At 37.0% G+C, this 20939-nt stretch overlaps 1 protein-coding gene across 1 annotated transcript in view; it reads left to right on the top strand.

Annotated features, from left to right (window-relative positions):
* Positions 2040-20939, top strand: part of LOC109850176 (nuclear pore complex protein NUP214) — a 41249-nt gene continuing 22349 nt past the window's right edge. Inside the window, exons 1-5 of the mRNA XM_020420121.1 lie at positions 2040-2330; positions 4329-4382; positions 4463-4671; positions 11588-11756; positions 20623-20766. Of these exons, the coding sequence (XP_020275710.1) occupies positions 2177-2330; positions 4329-4382; positions 4463-4671; positions 11588-11756; positions 20623-20766 (730 nt within the window). The 5' untranslated portion in view covers positions 2040-2176. The remainder of the gene's footprint in view (positions 2331-4328; positions 4383-4462; positions 4672-11587; positions 11757-20622; positions 20767-20939) is intronic.

Raw genomic sequence — 20939 nt, 5'->3', positions numbered from 1 at the left:
AAAAACACCATCAAAATTTTAGAGTTGTAAAAAATATCTTGCAATTCAAAAACTTACCACCAACACATAAAAATATAAAAATTACAAGCACCTAATTTAAAATTTAAATTTTTTATAAAACACTCTCAAAGTTTTAAAAATTATAAAACACACCCTCAAAATTTTAAAATCACAAAAAGACTAAAATTTCAAAACTTAGCAAAGAAAAAAATAGTTGTTTGATATTTTTTCATTAACATATGTAAATTTAACTTCTAATTTAAGGTTTCCTATCACTTTCAGCATCTAAATACAGACTAATTTCATCAAAAAAGATAAAGGTGGAGAAGCATCGATGTCGGTTAAATAAAAAATAAAATGGAAGGAATGAAAGACACTGATTTATGAATATTTTATAGAATAGTTTATTTTTTTGAGTAAATTAGGAATCTTTAGAAGAGATTTTCATGAACTTTATAAGTACTTTTATATGCTTAAGTGATTGCTTTTATCATTTAAAAGTATACATTTATGATTTTTAAAGTAAAATTAGGGATACTTTTATATGCTTATGTGGATTTCATAAACTTTTTGAGTTAGCATTAATCTTTAATTTATGATTTTTTAAAGCCTATCAAAGATTAGGAGCAAACTACATATTCTCTTTTGTGTTGTTTTAACACACTTTTAACCAATCATATTGTCTTATTAGATTTAATTATTCATTTTCTTTTTGTAACGCTATTTTTTAAGTGTTTTTCACTTTTGCAATACTATGCGTTCTCAGGTCATGCTTGGTTTCATGTCGGTACAAATAACATGATTATTTAAATTGGCTTCGGATTACATTTATTTCCAATCAATTCAATTTTTAATATGAAAATTTAAATAGGATGTAGCTCACTTAAATGGATATTAAAGAAAATAAATAATCACAATGCTAAAGTTTATAGATATAAGTGAGCAAAGACAATTAAAGTGAACCCTAGGAACAAATTTTAATAGGAAAATAAACAAAAAATACTTAATCATGACATTTAACTACGTACATTGTACGTGCATAGAACCTAGTTTTTGTTAAATGTGGGAGATAGTTTCCCAAACTCACTCTCCAGATCTCACATGTGAATGAAAATCAAAGGGGAAGAGTGGAGTTCTATATTCATGGGCTTAACACTAATGGGCCTTTGAGACACTTGATTTTTTTCAATCCCTTCATCATGTGGGCCTCCAAATTAATTGATTGGTATATAAAAAAGGATTATTACAACCAAGAAGGCTTGGTTTGGTAGAAGGTACAAGAAGGAAAAGCAAGGTAATGTAGTGTTCAATAAGGTGCAAGAATGATATACATTTTGTGGTTCTTGGTTGGTTGGTGAGGGAATAAGAAGAGGTACATGACTTTTTAAGTTTATTTTGCATCTTCTCTCTTCTCATTCTTGTGTCCCTTCAAATTAGATGAATTTTCTCTCTTCACTTTCTAGTTTATTTTGTATTTTCTCTAGTTTCGCCTCACTTTACTCTACTTCACCTTATCCTCTAAAAACCCTCTTAAACCCCCTGCCAAAGAGGGTTTTAAAATTTATCCCGCACTTTACTTTACCTCATATCCTACCAAACCAAGAGGAAGTGGAGAGAGAAAGAGAGGGGGATGGGAGAGAGAATCTCACCCGGCCCAAGAAAAAAGGTCACATAGAGCATTAACTAAGAGTATAATGGAAAAAAGATCACATGAGACATTGTATTTGGGGTCTAAACGTATTAAACACTCAGTTTAGGGGCTAAAGGACATATTGACCTAGTCTCAAGAGGTTTATCACATTTTATTTCATAAAAAACAGTCTCAAAGCATTTTTTCCTTTTAAAAAAATAGAGAAATACTTTTAAAATATCTAATTTTGAGAAACCTATTTCAAAACACAAAGTATGAACTAAATATTAAAAAAGAAAAAAGAAAAAAAGTGGAAAAAGGTGCGAAAAGGTGAACAAGTTCATAATTAAAACGGACGGGGCAAATGGGCCTCTCTTTGTACACGTACCCGGACCCTGCAGCCCACGACTTCAATCCACCGCCCCAAGCCCTCTCACCAAAAAGTTCACCTTTCCTCTCCGATCGAAAAACCTCAAGATCGTCTCCTCCCTTCCTATTTCCCGCCCAAAATCCCACTTCGTAATTCACTCAAACACCTCTCCTACAATGTCCAGCGACAAAATAAACCTCCTGCTCCCCGCCGACGACGAGATCGAAGGCGACCGCGACGCCACCGCCGACTTCGCCTTCGTTCGCATCGGTGCCTCCGTCCCTCTGAAACCCTCGGAATCCGTGTCCGGCCTCCAAAACCCTCCATCGCAGTGCCGTTGGTGGAAAGATTTTATTCTTTTCTGTGCCTTCTCTTCTTAACAAGGTAGGGATATTTTTGGGGTTTTGATCTCTAATTTTGTTTCTGTGAGCTCAATTCAACATATAATTAGGACACTCCTTCCAAATGATAGCTTTTTCTTATTAGACATCAAATGGCAACCTTGATGAATATGCACGCCTTTTATGCTTTTCGTTTTCCCCTGTAAGTATTCAGCCAAATATGTGGACGCAATATAATACCAGGGATGATTCGGTAACTTTGTTCACGTGGATGGTTTATGTTGCATCTATGAGAGTAAAGCAAATGGGGAGAAAATAATCTTAGGACCAAATTACGAAATGTATCATTTTATTTGTTAAAGATAGTTAAATTTTATTCATGGCTGCACCAACAGTGTAGAATCAAGCTTATGGGCTAGTTAAGGAAACTTTACAACAGTAGTTGAAGGAAAGAAAAAAAAAATGATAATTGTCCTAAAAATCAATTTTGCATATGCCTACGTGGCTAAACATAGAACTGCTTTAAGTACTAAGTCAACTGTTAGGAATATACAAGGCACAAAAGATATCTAGATGTGCCTTTTTAAAAATTTAATGATCCAGAATGAGGATAGAGTCTCAGGGGGGATTGTGATGGCTTAAAAGAAAAAAAAAGGTGTCCTGTAGATGTTATATGTTATATGTGGAGTTTTAACTAGCTTGGTACCAATTTGAATCAACGTAGAACAATTCTTATCACCATGGGTATTAACATCAAGTAATCTCTTTGCATTAGTAAGATTTGTTGATAAAGTTCTTTCATATATTTTTCATAGTCTCATTTAGTTGAATAGGTAGACAAAGGATGATCTTCAAGGTAGAATACTGGAAAAGTTTTATCGTCTAAAAGATTTATAGTCAAGAAAGATAATCATATATTGAGGAATTTAACCTTCATTAACTTATGAAAAAAGTAACTGTACAATTCATGTTGATAGCTGTGTAAATATCTAGAAGCAACCATCTTTTTCCCCCTTCCCTAATGGTTTGATTGACGGAGTTTCTTCTTTACACCAGAGAAGGATAGTTGATACTTGATGACAATTTTCTGAAGCCTTGACTAATTGTGGAACTACCCCTGAATTAAAGGGATGATGTTATGAGATTGCCATCTGACTAACTATTCTTTACATGTTATTTAATAATTGAGAAATAACATGTCAATAAAATGGTTAAAGTTGACTAAGCATGTCGTAATGGGTGTACAATGTGTAATATGCTAAAGGTAAAGTCAAAATTAATGCATGCATAAGAAGCCATAAGCAGTTTAACAGATGACAAAGTGCTCGCTGTTAGTTGAGTTATATTGTCAACATGTAACGAATGAGCTATTTAGGAGGAGTAACACTATAGTTAATGGATCATGGAGCAACAAAGGGATATGTAGACATCTTTGACCATTTGATGTGGAGGGGGAAGCATTCATTTCTTTCTTTAGGGGGTTGAAGCAATTTCCCTTACGTTTTTTGATTTAAACTGTTTTCTTTTAAAAACCAAAAAAGGGGCAAAGATGTTGGCTTGAGCCCTCTTTGTGTTAGCTATTTTTAGCTACTTCTGACACGATATCATTGGCTATTAAAGAGAGAAGGCGATGGAAGCAATGAATGAAATCGTACTAAGCAAACAAACCCTAGATTCATGTAGTCACTCTTGTTGCGAACCAATGTCATGTTCTTCTGGCATGATATTAATGACTAATAAATAGAGAAGGCAATGGCTGAGATCAACCCTTCACTCTGCATGAGGAGAGAGAGACATTGGTCTGTCACGATATCCACGACAATTAAGGAGAGAAGGCAATAGAGACAATGTCTAAGATGGAACCAAACAAATAAATCCTAGCTACTTCCAGCTACTATATTGCGAATGGGTGAAATTGTTGTTCTGACACGATATCAACAACTTAAAGAGAGAGGAAAATAGAGGCAACAACTAAGATCAAACCAAGAGCCGATCGCCGTCTCTCACCGCCACCGTCTCCTCTTCTTAGCGCACTCCCAAGGTCCCGATCTCTTCTCCCTCCCGCCTCTCTGTTGACTTGAGTATGGCTTCTGAATTAGGGTTTTGGTTTTGTTCTGTTAGGGTTTTTTGTTGCGAGGACGGATGATGTTGTTGGAGCAGCGAAGGAGATTAAAGAGAAGGGGAAAGGACCGAGCGTTGAGGATGTGGCCCTTTTGGATGTGAAGGCTGGTGGTATTTCGATTCTGGCGGTTTCAGGTGATGAGTCCACGCTCGCTGCTGCCGTTGGTGGAAAGATTTTATTCTTTTCTGTGCCTTCTCTTCTTAACAAGGTAGGGATATTTTTGGGGTTTTGATCTCTAATTTTGTTTCTGTGAGCTCAATTCAACATATAATTAGGACACTCCTTCCAAATGATAGCTTTTTCTTATTAGACATCAAATGGCAACCTTGATGAATATGCACGCCTTTTATGCTTTTCGTTTTCCCCTGTAAGTATTCAGCCAAATATGTGGACGCAATATAATACCAGGGATGATTCGGTAACTTTGTTCACGTGGATGGTTTATGTTGCATCTATGAGAGTAAAGCAAATGGGGAGAAAATAATCTTAGGACCAAATTACGAAATGTATCATTTTATTTGTTAAAGATAGTTAAATTTTATTCATGGCTGCACCAACAGTGTAGAATCAAGCTTATGGGCTAGTTAAGGAAACTTTACAACAGTAGTTGAAGGAAAGAAAAAAAAAATGATAATTGTCCTAAAAATCAATTTTGCATATGCCTACGTGGCTAAACATAGAACTGCTTTAAGTACTAAGTCAACTGTTAGGAATATACAAGGCACAAAAGATATCTAGATGTGCCTTTTTAAAAATTTAATGATCCAGAATGAGGATAGAGTCTCAGGGGGGATTGTGATGGCTTAAAAGAAAAAAAAAGGTGTCCTGTAGATGTTATATGTTATATGTGGAGTTTTAACTAGCTTGGTACCAATTTGAATCAACGTAGAACAATTCTTATCACCATGGGTATTAACATCAAGTAATCTCTTTGCATTAGTAAGATTTGTTGATAAAGTTCTTTCATATATTTTTCATAGTCTCATTTAGTTGAATAGGTAGACAAAGGATGATCTTCAAGGTAGAATACTGGAAAAGTTTTATCGTCTAAAAGATTTATAGTCAAGAAAGATAATCATATATTGAGGAATTTAACCTTCATTAACTTATGAAAAAAGTAACTGTACAATTCATGTTGATAGCTGTGTAAATATCTAGAAGCAACCATCTTTTTCCCCCTTCCCTAATGGTTTGATTGACGGAGTTTCTTCTTTACACCAGAGAAGGATAGTTGATACTTGATGACAATTTTCTGAAGCCTTGACTAATTGTGGAACTACCCCTGAATTAAAGGGATGATGTTATGAGATTGCCATCTGACTAACTATTCTTTACATGTTATTTAATAATTGAGAAATAACATGTCAATAAAATGGTTAAAGTTGACTAAGCATGTCGTAATGGGTGTACAATGTGTAATATGCTAAAGGTAAAGTCAAAATTAATGCATGCATAAGAAGCCATAAGCAGTTTAACAGATGACAAAGTGCTCGCTGTTAGTTGAGTTATATTGTCAACATGTAACGAATGAGCTATTTAGGAGGAGTAACACTATAGTTAATGGATCATGGAGCAACAAAGGGATATGTAGACATCTTTGACCATTTGATGTGGAGGGGGAAGCATTCATTTCTTTCTTTAGGGGGTTGAAGCAATTTCCCTTACGTTTTTTGATTTAAACTGTTTTCTTTTAAAAACCAAAAAAGGGGCAAAGATGTTGGCTTGAGCCCTCTTTGTGTTAGCTATTTTTAGCTACTTCTGACACGATATCATTGGCTATTAAAGAGAGAAGGCGATGGAAGCAATGAATGAAATCGTACTAAGCAAACAAACCCTAGATTCATGTAGTCACTCTTGTTGCGAACCAATGTCATGTTCTTCTGGCATGATATTAATGACTAATAAATAGAGAAGGCAATGGCTGAGATCAACCCTTCACTCTGCATGAGGAGAGAGAGACATTGGTCTGTCACGATATCCACGACAATTAAGGAGAGAAGGCAATAGAGACAATGTCTAAGATGGAACCAAACAAATAAATCCTAGCTACTTCCAGCTACTATATTGCGAATGGGTGAAATTGTTGTTCTGACACGATATCAACAACTTAAAGAGAGAGGAAAATAGAGGCAACAACTAAGATCAAACCAAGCAACAAATGTCTTACTTTACTACTAAGAAATAAAAGCACTGTTTTCTCCTCTGAGTTCCCTTTTCAGTTCTCTTCTCTTCTCGGTTCTTTTCCTTTTATCTTCTCAATTCTCTCTCTCTCTCTCTCTCTCTCTCTCTCTCTTCTCTCTCTCCTCCACCATGAACCAAAAAATAGTCATCCAATTTCCTAGATGTGATGTCCTTTAGTTTTGGAATGGCATTTCCAATTGTATGTCTTTTCGTCCTCTATTTCGTGCTCCCATCCGAACTTGATGTTCTCACTCTTTTGATCATCATCTTTCGGTAGTCCATTGAAGTAAACTAACAATAGGCTTTGTTAATCTCTAACGAACCCTGTTATATAGTAAAGCTCGCTAGCTGCAAAGAGGAGGATTTCACTTTATTAGTTTTAGGATACTTTTGAAATATTATGTCTCACTTTGGACTTAATTGGAATTTATTGTTGATGCAGTCAATGTGTCATATGTGTTAATTTCCTTTATTAGTCAATGCTTTTAATATGTATGTTTTTGGTTTACAGTTGACTTGATAGTCTTTTGTTTGTGCATTTTGATATATCACGTTATGTCATTTGTGTATTGTGTTAGATATTTTTGTGTTTTCATTTTGATCTTTATGTTCACTCTTGTAATTTTGTCATAATAGATTTCTTTTCTGAAGGAAACTTGAACAAAAGCTATATCAAAAGCTAAAATGAGGGTGAACCTAATTATTTGGAATCCTGAACAAAGCTAATAGCAATTTGAACTTATTTCAGAATTTTATCATAGATTATAAATGTTAATTTACGAAGGACCTTTACGCAAAGTAATATTAACTACAGTATATCTTATTTGGACCTATCTCAGTGAATGTTTTGCAATATCAGGTCGTAGAGCATTGAATTAAAATTAGGGGTGCATTTGGTCTGGATACAGTTCGGATACGACACTTACCATATCCATATCCGCTTTCTAAAACCGGATACAGATATGGATACTCATCGGTAAGAAAAAGTCATGACCGTATCCGCACTAAACGGAAACAGATATGGTTCAGATATTAGATATTGAATACGGATACAATCACGGACTAGGTTGCATAGGTACGAGTACGGGTATGGACACGAGTACGGGTACGGGACACAACAAATTTGTAAAAGTGAGGATACGGGGACACGACATATATATATGTGTGTGTGTGTGTGCGCGCGTGTTAAAATTAATAATTTAAAAACCAACAATTATCTTAATGATCTCAAGTTTCTCCTTTTTATTTGATTCAAGTCCATTCTCAAATTTTCAAAAAAGCAAAGGCTTTGTAACTTTGCCTTTCTATCTTCAAAAAAGGAAATACAAAAAAGAGATGCTAAGCTGAAACTATTTCAAAAATAAAATAAAAGGAAGCTCTACTCAAACTTCTTCCCATATAAAAGTTAAGGACCTATGTGACTTATGTGCTCAGTCTGTAGCCATCCTTGCCAGGAAAAGACAAATACCATCCATTCTCATGGTTAAACAATGCCATGTGAGAGGTGAGGTCATCCTCCACTAAGTGGATAAAACATTAAGAAAAATCTATATAGAGAGAGAGCGGAAAGATAAATTGTTATCATCTTGTCTATGTCCTCAAGTCTCAAAACCCATGGGTCTCAATAACAAGATTCAAAAAAAAAATGTCTCAAAACCTATAGAAAAAGGTCCCTCGCCAGCTTAAGAATAAGTCACGAAACTGTCTGTGTCCGTACCGTTTGGGTACGGACCCGTACCCAATACAGATTGGACACGGGTACGACACCTTAGGTGTCGTGCCGGGGTATCCCAGATCACGGATATCAATCAGATATTTACAATATGCATCAAAATTATGAACAAACCCATATTTACAATATGCACTATTTAAAGATCATTTTCGAACATGCAATCAACACTTTTCCTTCTCTCTGACTTGATAAGGGTAGAAATGTCTTACTCTAAAATTAAAGATAGTTGAAACAATTCATGAGCACACATTTAAAATTACACAATTAGAATGAGAGAAAAATACTTAAATGACCCTTATTAGGGCTGTCATATAATACTGAATCTGCAATACTTAAAGATAGCTATGACATAGTTATTTTGGCGAAGGTCAACATAAAGATATTCAGTATCACAAAAATTGCTACTAAAAATATATTTAATATTACTTTTTTTGAATCTACATTACTTAAAGATAGCCATCACATAGCTATTTAGGCAAATATCAATTTAAATCTACATTACTTAAAGATAGCCATCACATAGCTATTTAGGCAAATATCAACATAGACATATTTAGTATCTCAAAATCTTCCCCTATCCTCCAATCTCCCAAACATATTAATAAACACTTAACATGGGTTTTCAGGTGATTGAAGAAAGTTGTATGATAACTGTTGAATGCTGATGTAGCAAGTGAGAGGCCTTAACTCAATTGAATGTTGGAAAAAGAATTCATCTGACAAACCCTTAATATTTATGTCACGGCTCCAATTTCTGAACCTCTAAGAAACATTGGAGCTGGATTAAAACTTTAAATATTTTTCTCATTTTTAGAATATACATTTATCAAATAACCACAAAAAATTCTATTTAAAGGAGAAGTTCTCATTATTACAATTCTTTCAAAATTCAATCAATCTTAAAAGTTTATTTAACCTGCACCTAAAATCCATAATTTGCCACCAAAGACCAATCAAACTCCCTCAATTTTTCCTAAGAATTATGTGTCTCTCTTAACTCCACCTAATTCCTAATCTCTGAAAAAGGTGAATTAAATATGAGTCCATAACTCAATAATTGAATATATTTATACATTAAACACTAGTTTGATGAAAACTCTAATATTTTGACTTAAGTAAAATATTAGAAAACTGGAAAATCATGAATGAGCTCTCGTACTTGATACAATATGTTTAAAATATACTTTCATATAATGAAAAATAAGCAAACCACGTCTTAATGCAGTCAACACTTAATACCTTGGTTGACACAATATCCTCAATTTCATTCAATGTTTTGAAAAGCTCACGTCTAGGGGTATTGGGAGCGACTAGAGGATCAGAGACCTCGTAAATGGATTGCAGCGCTTAGGTCTTGGTCGTGATTTCCTCATTTACTGCCTCCACATCCTCTAACCTCATCCGAACTCCTCCGATCACCTCCACCGAGTATAAATACCTCTTCCAACTCCGACCTCCACCGAAACCTCCTCCGTCCTCCACCAAAACCTCCTCTATCATCACTTAAGAGAAAATGAAATCATCCTAGACCTAGCACCTAGGCTCTAGGCATCAGCTTCGATGTCTAGGCCACCTAGTGCTTTTTGTAACCTTGCTTTTATTAATCCCATGGTATTAGGAAATTGAGACCTAAAATTTTGGGCTTAGTGCTAAAATATACCTCATACTAGTATATTGACTTGAGATGCATGTGTTTCAATAATTGAACAAAGTTGATATAACCAAATACTTTATAAAAATATGCCAAAGGTCAGCCAATAGTGAAAATCAAACCATAAATGCATCTCAACCTCCTACTATATGAAGAAAACATCCTACTATATGAAGAAGACATGATTGTTGACAAAGAAGTTAAGCATGGCCTTGTACCAAAATATTCTTGTGCATCACAAACTTCGATCGGATCAACAATTGATATGTGAGTAAATCATAGAAAAAGATAATCCATTATGGAATAATTCACATATATGTAAGATAACCTTATTAATGATTGTTATTTTATTTATTCTCTAGAGATTCCGATAGAGTCGTGAGTGGAATTTATATTTGTTGAATTTTGGAAGAGTTACAATAATGAGTATTTCTCCTTTAAATGGTATTTTTGGTGGTTATTTGATAAATGTGTATTCTAAAAATGAGAAAAATATTGGATGTTTTAGTATGGCTCCAATTTTCCTTTGAAGTTCAGAAATTGGGGTCGTGACAACTTAGGATAAAAGAGTGTATTGTTGTTTTGGTTGTTGTGATAGTATAATATCTTTTTTCAAGCAATACCTGATGTAACTTGAAGCAGGCTGATCTTAATAAATAAATAAAAATTCAGTACCTTAATTGATTATGCTAGTTCATTGTTGTTTATTTTTTTTCTTGGAACATACCAACTATTTTCCACATTGTTTATCTTATTTCTTTGTTATTTTTACTTCTTTGTTCCTTTTGTGTTTTTGTCTTTATTTGCAACACCTTTCTCATCCTGGCCCTATAATCTGGGGACATCCAAGACAAGTGATGAAACAACATATATAATTTAGTAACTGTCTGCTGATTGAGTGATTGATTGTTCAAACCATTATAGACTCCATAATTTGCTGAGGTTTCTGATGTCCTATACAAGTACTCTTCTTTGACAAAATTGTTTTGGAAATGCAGGCTATATGAAATATTATATTTAGTTTTATTGCACTTTCTGTCATTGGCATGTTACAGAAAAAGTAAAATATGTTATCCACCTAGCTGGTTCAGTTCATTTCATGACACATTTGTAAAATAATTGATTTAAACTACTGGACCGAGGTTAAGGCTCATGATAGCAAATCATGGTTGTTTATTGAAATCTGTATCTGGTGCAAGTTCATTTTCTTAGATTAAATGATTTTACAGCTAAAGAAAAATTAACTTACTAGTCGAACTCTTTGTGCATATGGCTTACAGGTATTAAAGGTGTATATTTCTTGCTTTAATCTTTTCTTCTAAGTGTCACTTATATTCGCTACCTTTATAAATTATTCACCAAGGTAAATATTGAAATTCTGAAAGGATTACAATGTCTCATGTTAAATTGTAATATACTACTGCAACAATATTTTTTACGCCATTAGGTTGTAGTTTGTTATGTTAGTTTGTTGTTAGACATATAATAATTGGCTTGTTACAATTCATATGTATCACATATTGATCAGAGGCTTTTTCTTTATTCCACTTGTTTTGGTAGGAGCAACAACCATTGTTCTCATGTTCCCTTGATGAGCTGGACACTATCAAAGACTTCAAGTGGCAGAAGAACATGGAGAAATCTTTTGTGGTTCTTTCAACTCATGGCACGTTATACCATGGGGACTTTAAGGCCGAGCTCAAGAATGTTATGGAAAACGTTGATGCTGGTTTGTTTCAGCCCTTTCTTTATTGTTCTCTATATATCACATCAACTTTATGGGCCTTATCTGATGAACTAAATTGCAATCGAATGCCAATCATTATATCTCGGTTATGGTAGTTTATTCTTTATTGTCTTCTTTCTATGTTTCTTAGGAGGGCATAAAGATTTGTTATGCCCATGAATTTCCTATGGAACTTTGATGAATGTATATAATGATTAGTGTTGAAATGGTAAAATCAAAATTCACTTAGGGTTTCACTCATGGGTCCAAATATATAGGAGTACAAATGGGTAATAGGTTATTGGGTCTTAACCCGATAACCCAATACTTAATTTTAACACTCCCCCTCAAGCTGGAGCATATATATCAATCATGCCCAGCTTGTTACACAGAATGGAAAATACCTTAGGTGAAGTAGCTTTAGTGAGAATGTCAGCTAACTGTTCTGAAGACGGAATGAACTGAAGAGAGATCACTTTCTTTTCCCAAGCATCTCTGACAAAATTACAATCAACTTCAATGTGCTTAGTTCTCTCATGAAACACTGAATTCTTTGCAATATAGATAGGAGATTGATTATCACAATGCATATGCATAGATTCAGGCTGAGTAAAACCAAGCTCGGTCAACAGCTTTTGTAACCATATCATTTCACAAACAGTGCGAGCCATAACTCTGTATTTTGCCTCTGCATTAGATCGAGATACTACATCTTGTTTCTTGCTCCTCCAAGTAATCAGATTTCCTCCAATAAAGATGTAAAATCCAGAAGTAGACTTTCTATCTTCAATATCTCCCGCATACCTAGCATCAGAATAGACAGAAATGTGTAAATGTCCATGTTTCTTATATAGTAATCCTTTTTCCGGACAGCTTTTAACATAGGTTAAAATTCTCAGGGTAGCAGTCCAGTGAACCTCTCTAGGCTTATGCATAAACCTGCTTAGTACTCCCACTGCAAAGGTAATATCAGGTCTGGTCACAGTAAGATAGATCAATTTTCCAATCAATCTCCTATATCGGCCTGCATCATCTAAGAGAGGACTATTATCACGTCACAAATCCACATTCACCTCTATGGGAGTGTTTGCTGGCTTACACCCCAAAAGGCCCATCTCTTCTAATAAGTCCAATACATATTTTCTTTGAGACAGAAGCAAACGGTCATTTTGATATGCAATCTCAATCCCAAGAAAGTATTTGGGTTTTCTCATATCTTTGGTCACAAAGTGACGTGAAAGATACTCCTTAGTCTCTGCTAAGACAGTAAGGTCACTCCCAGTTAGCAAGATATCATCAACATATACTGCCAAAATTATCAGACCAGATGTAGTGCGCCGGATAAAGACGGAGTGATCAGACTGACATCGTTTGAAACCGACACCAGATCAGACCAGATGTAGTGCGCCGGATAAAGACGGAGTGATCAGACTGACATCGTTTGAAACCGACACCAGATATAGCAGTACTAAATTTCTCAAACCATGCCCGTGGACTCTGTTTGAGACTATAAATCACTTTTTTAAGCTTGCAGATAATATTCTCCCCCTGAGCAACATACCCTGGAGGTTGCTCCATATAGACTTCCTCCTGTAAGTCACCACACAGAAAGGTATTTTTAACATCCAACTGAAACATTGTCCAGTCCAGATTAACAGCCATAGAGAAAAGCAAGCGAATTGAATTGAGACAGGCTACGGGAGAGAATGTCTTAAGATAGTCGACTCCATAGGTTTGAGTATAACCCTTAGCAACAAGACGAGCTTTATATCAATCAATCGTGCCATCTGTGCGATACTTCAAGGTATAAACCCACCGACAGCCAACCACAGTAGCACCCGTCGGAAAAGATATAAGATCCCAAGTTCTTTTAGAAACAAGTGCATCCATCTCCTCATTCATGGCCTGTTTCCAAGCAGGAACTAACACGGCCTCCTCATAGGACCTGAGTAGAGATATAGAGGATAAGGATAAAGCAAACTGACGAGAAGAGGGAGTAAGACGGTCATAAGAAACAAAATCAGATACAGGATGATTAGTACAAGGCCGTTTACCTTTCCGATGAGCAATTGGAATGTCCAGATCAGAGGAAATAGAAATATTAGAAGGAGACAGACCTACAAAGGGAGATGACTATTCGACTGGGGCAGTGAGAGGGACAGGAACTTTTGGACGACGACAATACGTCAGTGGTGGTGGTGCAGATGGCACAGTGGAGGTATTTCGTAGTCCTGGAGAAGATCCATTAGCAGAAGAAACGAAAGCAGGTAATGGAACTGTAGTAGGAGCAATAGACGGAATAGGCACAGATAGATTGCTAGGTGGAGATGAACCAGTCGAGGAGAAGTATGGAACAGATTCAAAAAAGGTTACATTTGCAGACACAAAATATCTTCTGGTAGATGGGTTATAACACCGATAACCTTTTTGAGTACGTGAGTAGCCTACAAAGACACACTTAATAGACCGTGGAGACATTTTATCCAGTCCTGGAGACAAATCCTGAATAAAACAAGTACAGCCAAAAACACGAGGAACCACAAGAAAAGGTTTTTTGTCAGGATAAAGGCAGGTGAATGGTATTGTACCATTAAGAACAGGAGATGGCATTCTATTGATCAAAAAACATGCACCGAGAACAGCATCAGACCACAAATACTTTGGAACATGCATATGTATCATCAGGGTTCTAGCAACATCTAAAATGTGTCTATGCTTCCTCTCAGCAACTCCATTTTGTTGTGAAGTGTGAGAACATGAAGTTTGATGGATAAACCAATATTTGCACAAAAACGAGAGAGGTCATTTTTCATGAATTCCAACGCATTATCGGTACGAAGGGTACGAATAGAGGTGGAAAATTGGTTTTTGATTTCTTTGTAAAATATTTCAAAAACAGTCGAAACCTCAGATCTCTCTTTTAATAGATAAAGCCAAGTCATGCGAGAGAAGTCATCAATAAAGACAATGAAGTATCTGTAACCTTTCACTGAAGGTATACGATAAGGACCCCAAACATCAGAATGGACTAACTCAAACGCAGAACTACTGCGTTTATCAATACGACTCGGATAGGTAGCACGATGGTGCTTACCCAGTTCACAAGACTCACAACTTAAAGAAGAAACAGTAGATGAGATAGAAATGACAGATCTAAGCTTTGATAATGAGGGATGACCAAGGCGTTGATGCCATAGTAAATGATGATCAGATGTTTCTGCAACAAGACTAATAGCGGGCATATTATCATTCAAATAGTACATGCCTCCCCTCTCATGCCCTGAACCAATCGTCATCCCAGTTGTTAGGTCCTGAAAAACACAATAAGAAGGAAAGAATGTTACTTTACAGTTGTTGTGTTTGGTGAACTGACTTATGGACAGTAAACTGACAGGAAATTTTGGAAGATATAAGACGTCAGTAAGGGTTAGTGATGAAGTAGCATGAATTACTCCATCATCAAGAACTGAAGAGTATGCACCATCAACAATGCGGATCGATAGAAATTTGTCAGAAAGTTTTAAAGAAACAAAATGATCCTTTATACCTGTCATATGAGAAGAGGCACCATAATCTAATACCCATGGCCTGTGAGGAGAGGCAATGTAGGCATCCATACCCGAAGAGGATGCATGAGTAGCAGAATGACTATTCTGAGATGACTCGAGTTGACGCAATCGGTCATACTCAACTTGCGAAATCTGAACAGTGAAGGGAGTAGAAGTAGTTGTCGGAGAATCAACAGAGGTAAGTGTAATATTAGCAATCTGAGCCCATGCAGGGTGACCAAACTTCTCCCAACACTTCTCAGAGATATGATTAGTTCTTCCACAATGTCTGCACGGACGTAGTCTTATCTGAATCAACCTGTCTCCCAAAGGTGCTACGTCCTCTCCCTGTGTCGCGGCCACGTCCTCGACCACGACCACGACTTCTACCCCGTCCGGAGAACATAGCAGACTGATCAAGAGATGGGGCGGTCAGTGTGAGAGATACAATAGTCACTCCAGTAATTACCTGTATAACTCTGGAGAATGTAGCAGTCAAGGAAGGGATAGTATCTTCCTCGAGTATTTGGCCCCGTATCTGAGATTGCAAGGTGGGACTCAGACCAGACAAGAACTTGGACACAACAATGTCTCTACGATATCCCAACAGTGTCGGTGCATCCGTAACAGCGGGCTGATGCATTTCTAATCCATCGATCAGACTTTTCAGCTCACCAAAGTACTCAGGTACTGAGCGATCGCCCTGTTGAAGAGAAAAAAGACGTTCATATAGCTCGAACACACGGGATGCATTTTTCTCATTCCCGTACATAATTTTAAAAAATTTTCACATCTCCTTAGCAGTGTTTGAGAACATGACATTGCTACTGATCTGAGCTTCCATGTTACTAAGAAGCCAAGTCATCACACAACAGTCAGCAGAAATCCATGCGGGATACGTAGGATCTGTAGAAGCAGGCGGAGGGGCCAGAAGATGAGCCAATTTATTATGAGCTCCAATGAAGATGCAAAATGCCTGTGCCCAGAGGAGATAATTTGTGCCATTTAATTTCACAGTGGTCCCCAACACAACTTTAGGGACAGAGATATCAGCAGTAGTAGGGGTAGTAATTGCAGTAGAAGAGATGTCAGATTCTGTCATTGTTACAGAACATGATAGTAAAGTAGCAGGGAGATCACAATCTCCTTGTATAAAACCCGAAGGTTTAAAGCAAAAACCCGAAGGTTAGAAGAGAACCCGAAGGGTTAGAACCCAAAGGTTAGAATAAAAACCCGAAGGTTAGAGTGCAAGAACCCGAAGGTTAACATGGAATCCGATTTTTTTTCTCTTTTTTTTGTTTTTGTTTTTGTTTTGGTTTTTGTTTTTGTTTTTTGTTTTTTGTTTTTTTTTTGTAAATTTCTGTAGACTCTTTCGTTAAGAAAGAGAACAAATCAGACAAGCATACAGAACTCATCTACACTCCGAATTCAGCTACCAGGCCTAACAACAGAAGGCCCAAACTCAAACAAAGATACAAAATAACAGCAGTCTCAAAACACAACACAATAAAACAAAAGGGCCCCGTAGCCCAACCCAGTGAAAAGACCAAGCCCAAAACTCTTCCCTCGTTCAGCTCAAGTGAAGAGGAGATCGGGGCGACAAGGGCGATCTCCAAGAGCGACAAGGGGGAGGGGCATCGGCGATCTCTCTTCGTCTCTTCGCTCTCTCTCTACTCCCTCTACCTTGCTGCTGTGGCGACGGTGAAGCAGCGACGCAGTGACGGCGGCGAAGCAGCGATGCAGTGGCGGCTTGGCGGCTAGGGTTGGGGTTTCCTCCACCGTCGTCTCTGAGTTCAGAACCAGATAGAAGAAGCTCGCGAAGAAGAGGATGATGACGAGCAGTCCGATCCTCACTGGATCCGGCAGGAATTAGGGTTAGTTTTTTTTTTTTGCAGCTAGGGTTGGGGAATCAGGGTTAGGGCCGGCTCTGATACCATGTTGAAATGGTAAAATCAGAATTCACTTAGGGTTTCACTCATGGGTCCAAATATATAGGAGCACAAATGGGTAATAGCTTAACCCGATAACCCAATACTTAATTCTAACAATTAGTTTGATGCTTTAACTTGGTTGATGGTCAACTGCATGTACTAAGTAGATATAGATCCAGACTAGGTTTTCTTTTTCCATTCATGATCTTTTGCATCTGTTGGTCCAGACTAGGTTTTCTTTCTCCATTCATGATCTTTTGCATCTATTGCTTTGCATTTCAATTTTCCTCTATGAAATTTGTTTCTCCTTAGCTTGGTTTTATTCCTCCTTTACTAGGCTTGCTTTATTGTGTTCATGCATAGTGTAGTGATTCTTTGTAGCATACGGTGAAGAGTGGTGTTCCAAGCTTTTCTCAACCAGGAGAAATTTTCTGTTTATCGTTCAAACTTAGGCTCAAGCTTCAGGTGGAAGTATGCTAAGCTCTTCCTCTTCTGCTCTTGTTCATTTTCACTTGTAGACGTTTTGGAGTTTATCTAACTTCGGCTGTGACTAGACATTCTATAAATTTTCGACTTGGCCGTTGACGACTCTGCCTTCCATTTCTCTCTCTCTCTCTCTCTCTCTCTCTCTCTCTCTCTCTCTCTTCTGTGAAAACATTAGGCGGCCTAGGCGCCAGACCTCGGGTCTAGATGGTTTTCCTTTTTTTAGTTACTATAATTGATAATAAATACCAATGTTATAATAAATGCCAATGTTATAGAAAGCAATGGGCAGCGTTAGGCATCGGACTCGCGCCTAGGTGGATTTTGTTTTTTGTTTTGTTTTATTTAAGTGGTGGTGAAGGAGGTTTACTGAAAGTCAGAGGTGTTCATTGTTAATGGAGGAGGGTTGAGAACGTGGAGACTGTAGCGGTGAGGATCACAGCCAAGACCTAAGTGGTGCATTCTCTGTAAGCATCCCACAGTCCCCTAGGCGCTTCAAAGACCTAGGTGGACGACGTAGGTACCACCTAGGCCGGACATCTAGCCTGGCGTCTGCTTTTTAAAACATTGCTCTCTCTCTCTCTCTCGGATTACTACAGAAAATTTTCCTTAGTTTTCAGTTCTTATCTCGTGTGTATACTGGACTTTATATGGCTTAGAATGTTATATATTACACTTCGCAGAGGCAGGTGCTGGCTCCTTAGCTGCCTATGTGGCATCTCCAATCCATTTTCTTAATAGAATCAAAATTCTTAAAAATTGAAAGATTCAAAACCAATAAAAGCTAAGCATAATGAGAATGAAACCGTATATAGCAACCCATTAAAGTGAATCTCCCATTCTAATTAGATAAATGGATCTCCAACTCTACATTGACATACTGGCTACCAAATAACAACCAAATATGTTGCATATAGTATTACAGTCTTACAGACTACCGACCATCAATTCAAAATAGTGATGTCTAATAAGAAAACATAAATTCACATCTTACAAGCTAAAGTATGAAACTATGGAAGAAAAACTAAAGAATTCAATGGCAAATAATTAAAAATAAGCATGACAGGAATCATTAACATGTTCGAAGAAAGTCCATCCCTTTTGCTATATGTTGATGGCAGCCCATCTGTAGTCTTTAGTTTTTTTTGTATCATAAATGTCATCGAATTCCGGAGAATCCAGACACTCGCAAATCACTAGATGCATCATATATGATTGGGCAATTGTCAATTTTCCATCTTTCACTCTGCATATTATGAATTCCTTATTTTCACAAATCAGAGGATGCATCTCAGATTTTGAACTGGTCTCATAAATGAATCAGTACAGGGAGGGAAATTACTCTTGTAATTCCTAAAATAGCCAATAAAAGTATAAACCACCAAACTATAGTTGGAAAAAGCTCCATGTGTAGAAGCATAGCATATTAGAAATAACAAGATATCGCACCAGTAACAATAGCAACAACTGCATTGGAGAGAAGTTGAGAGGGGAAAAGAGAAGGGGTGATGGGTAAAATGAGAGCACTTTGGGAAAAGAGGTATTACAGGAAACCCAATAATTAAAGATTAACTTTCTTTTTTTAATTTGCGGTTTGCTATTGGATGTGAAACATTGATCTTCCCTTGTTAGTTGTTAGTCTGCCTCCAGAAGGTGTCACATTGTGGGCCTGGTTAAGAGAGAGTTTGTGAGGGATAGCAATGCTCAGATGTGAGGGAGGGTGTGAGAGATAAGGGCTTATGGCAAATTGATTTAAGTAGGGGGAAGGGATTAGAATTTATCGTCACTGCTACCTTGCAGAAGCTTATGACGTCTCAGTGGTGTTAATGCTATCGTAGGGCAGGATATGGGAGTTGATGTAAGAGAAAAAGGGTTTAGGTTACAAAGGATGTGACTTGTGAAGGAGGCGGGGAGGGCAATGGGATCTCCTCTTTAATTAAATGGATTTGATGGGTTTCTTAAATCTTTCCAACATTTCCCTCCTGCGTCTTGGTTGCCTAGGCATGTGCCTGGACCTTTGTATGGCTTATTAACCGTCTTGGGTGGTTTGTGGAGTGAACATAGGTTGTGATCAAGTGATATGTCTCGATGTTATTCTAGCAAGCCTTCCCCTAGGAGACCACCTGAACCACTTTTTGTGGTGTTAGTTTTTGTATTGTACAAAATTTACTTTATCCATTTTCAGTCCTTCATCTCTCTCCACCTTTTTCTGGACCACCCCAGCGCTAGATGAATATGAGTTATGTGAACCTTGTTATTGCCTTTTTTCTACTTCTCTCTTGTCGTTCCTCTTCTTAAACTGACAAATTATACCTGTCTAACTGAGCAGTCTGGCAGCTTAAAGAAGTCCCGTAGGCTGTCATCAAGCAATATGGCTTGACTTCTAGTAGGCTGCTTTTCCGAGGCAGACAGCTGCTCTCCAATAATATTGTTCTTATGGTTTGCTAAACTCTTGCTTTTTTTCTTTACACACACTTTTCATCTACCACCTTAGCTTTTGGTCAACGCAGAGTCCTGGCGAACCTCTTATGATCCAAATGCTACCTCTTCTGTCGTTTATTTTTCAAAATATTTGCTGAAGATAATTATCAGATATGAATCTAATAGTTCCCGGTACCTAATGCAAGAGATCTAAATACTCACGCACGTGTGCACGCGTATGGATATAGACGCAAATGCTGCACTATCCTTTTTATTTCTTTTTAATGTTTCATGGCTTTGTTTTTTCTGTAAAAAACTGATTTATGAAGCTTATCGTGTACTTCGTTTGCATTGCACTAACCTACCCGATCTTCAATAATTGTTATGCATTTCTGCTTGACTAAGTCCCATTTGATGCCTTACTTGTTGCATTGCATATTTGAACTGTACTCGTATATGATATAAGTTTTATTTCGACATCTGTAGTTGACTGGAGTGCAAAAGGTGGTTTTGTTGCTGTTGCTAGAAGGCATATAATGACGATCTTGTCGTTTGATTTCAAGGAAATACTTAGCTTGTCACTCTTTTTCAAGACCTGGCCTCTTAACGATTCAGATTACACTATAAAAGGTACTCTTCTGGATATCTGTCTTCTGCACTTCTTTTTCAAACTTTTTCTTTTCTTTATGAGAATTTTACAATTTTTATAATCAAGACGAAACTTAAGTGGTTCCCCGCCCCCCCGCCCCCGTTAATTGCTTTGGTTTGATCTCGATAATGAACCTATTGACGGATTTCTTGAG

Source organism: Asparagus officinalis, chromosome 7 (genome assembly GCF_001876935.1).
Source record: "Asparagus officinalis chromosome 7, Aspof.V1, whole genome shotgun sequence".
Lineage (NCBI taxonomy): Eukaryota > Viridiplantae > Streptophyta > Magnoliopsida > Asparagales > Asparagaceae > Asparagus > Asparagus officinalis.
Note: the sequence above shows the minus strand (reverse complement) of the source record. Positions and strands in the feature narration are given on the sequence as shown.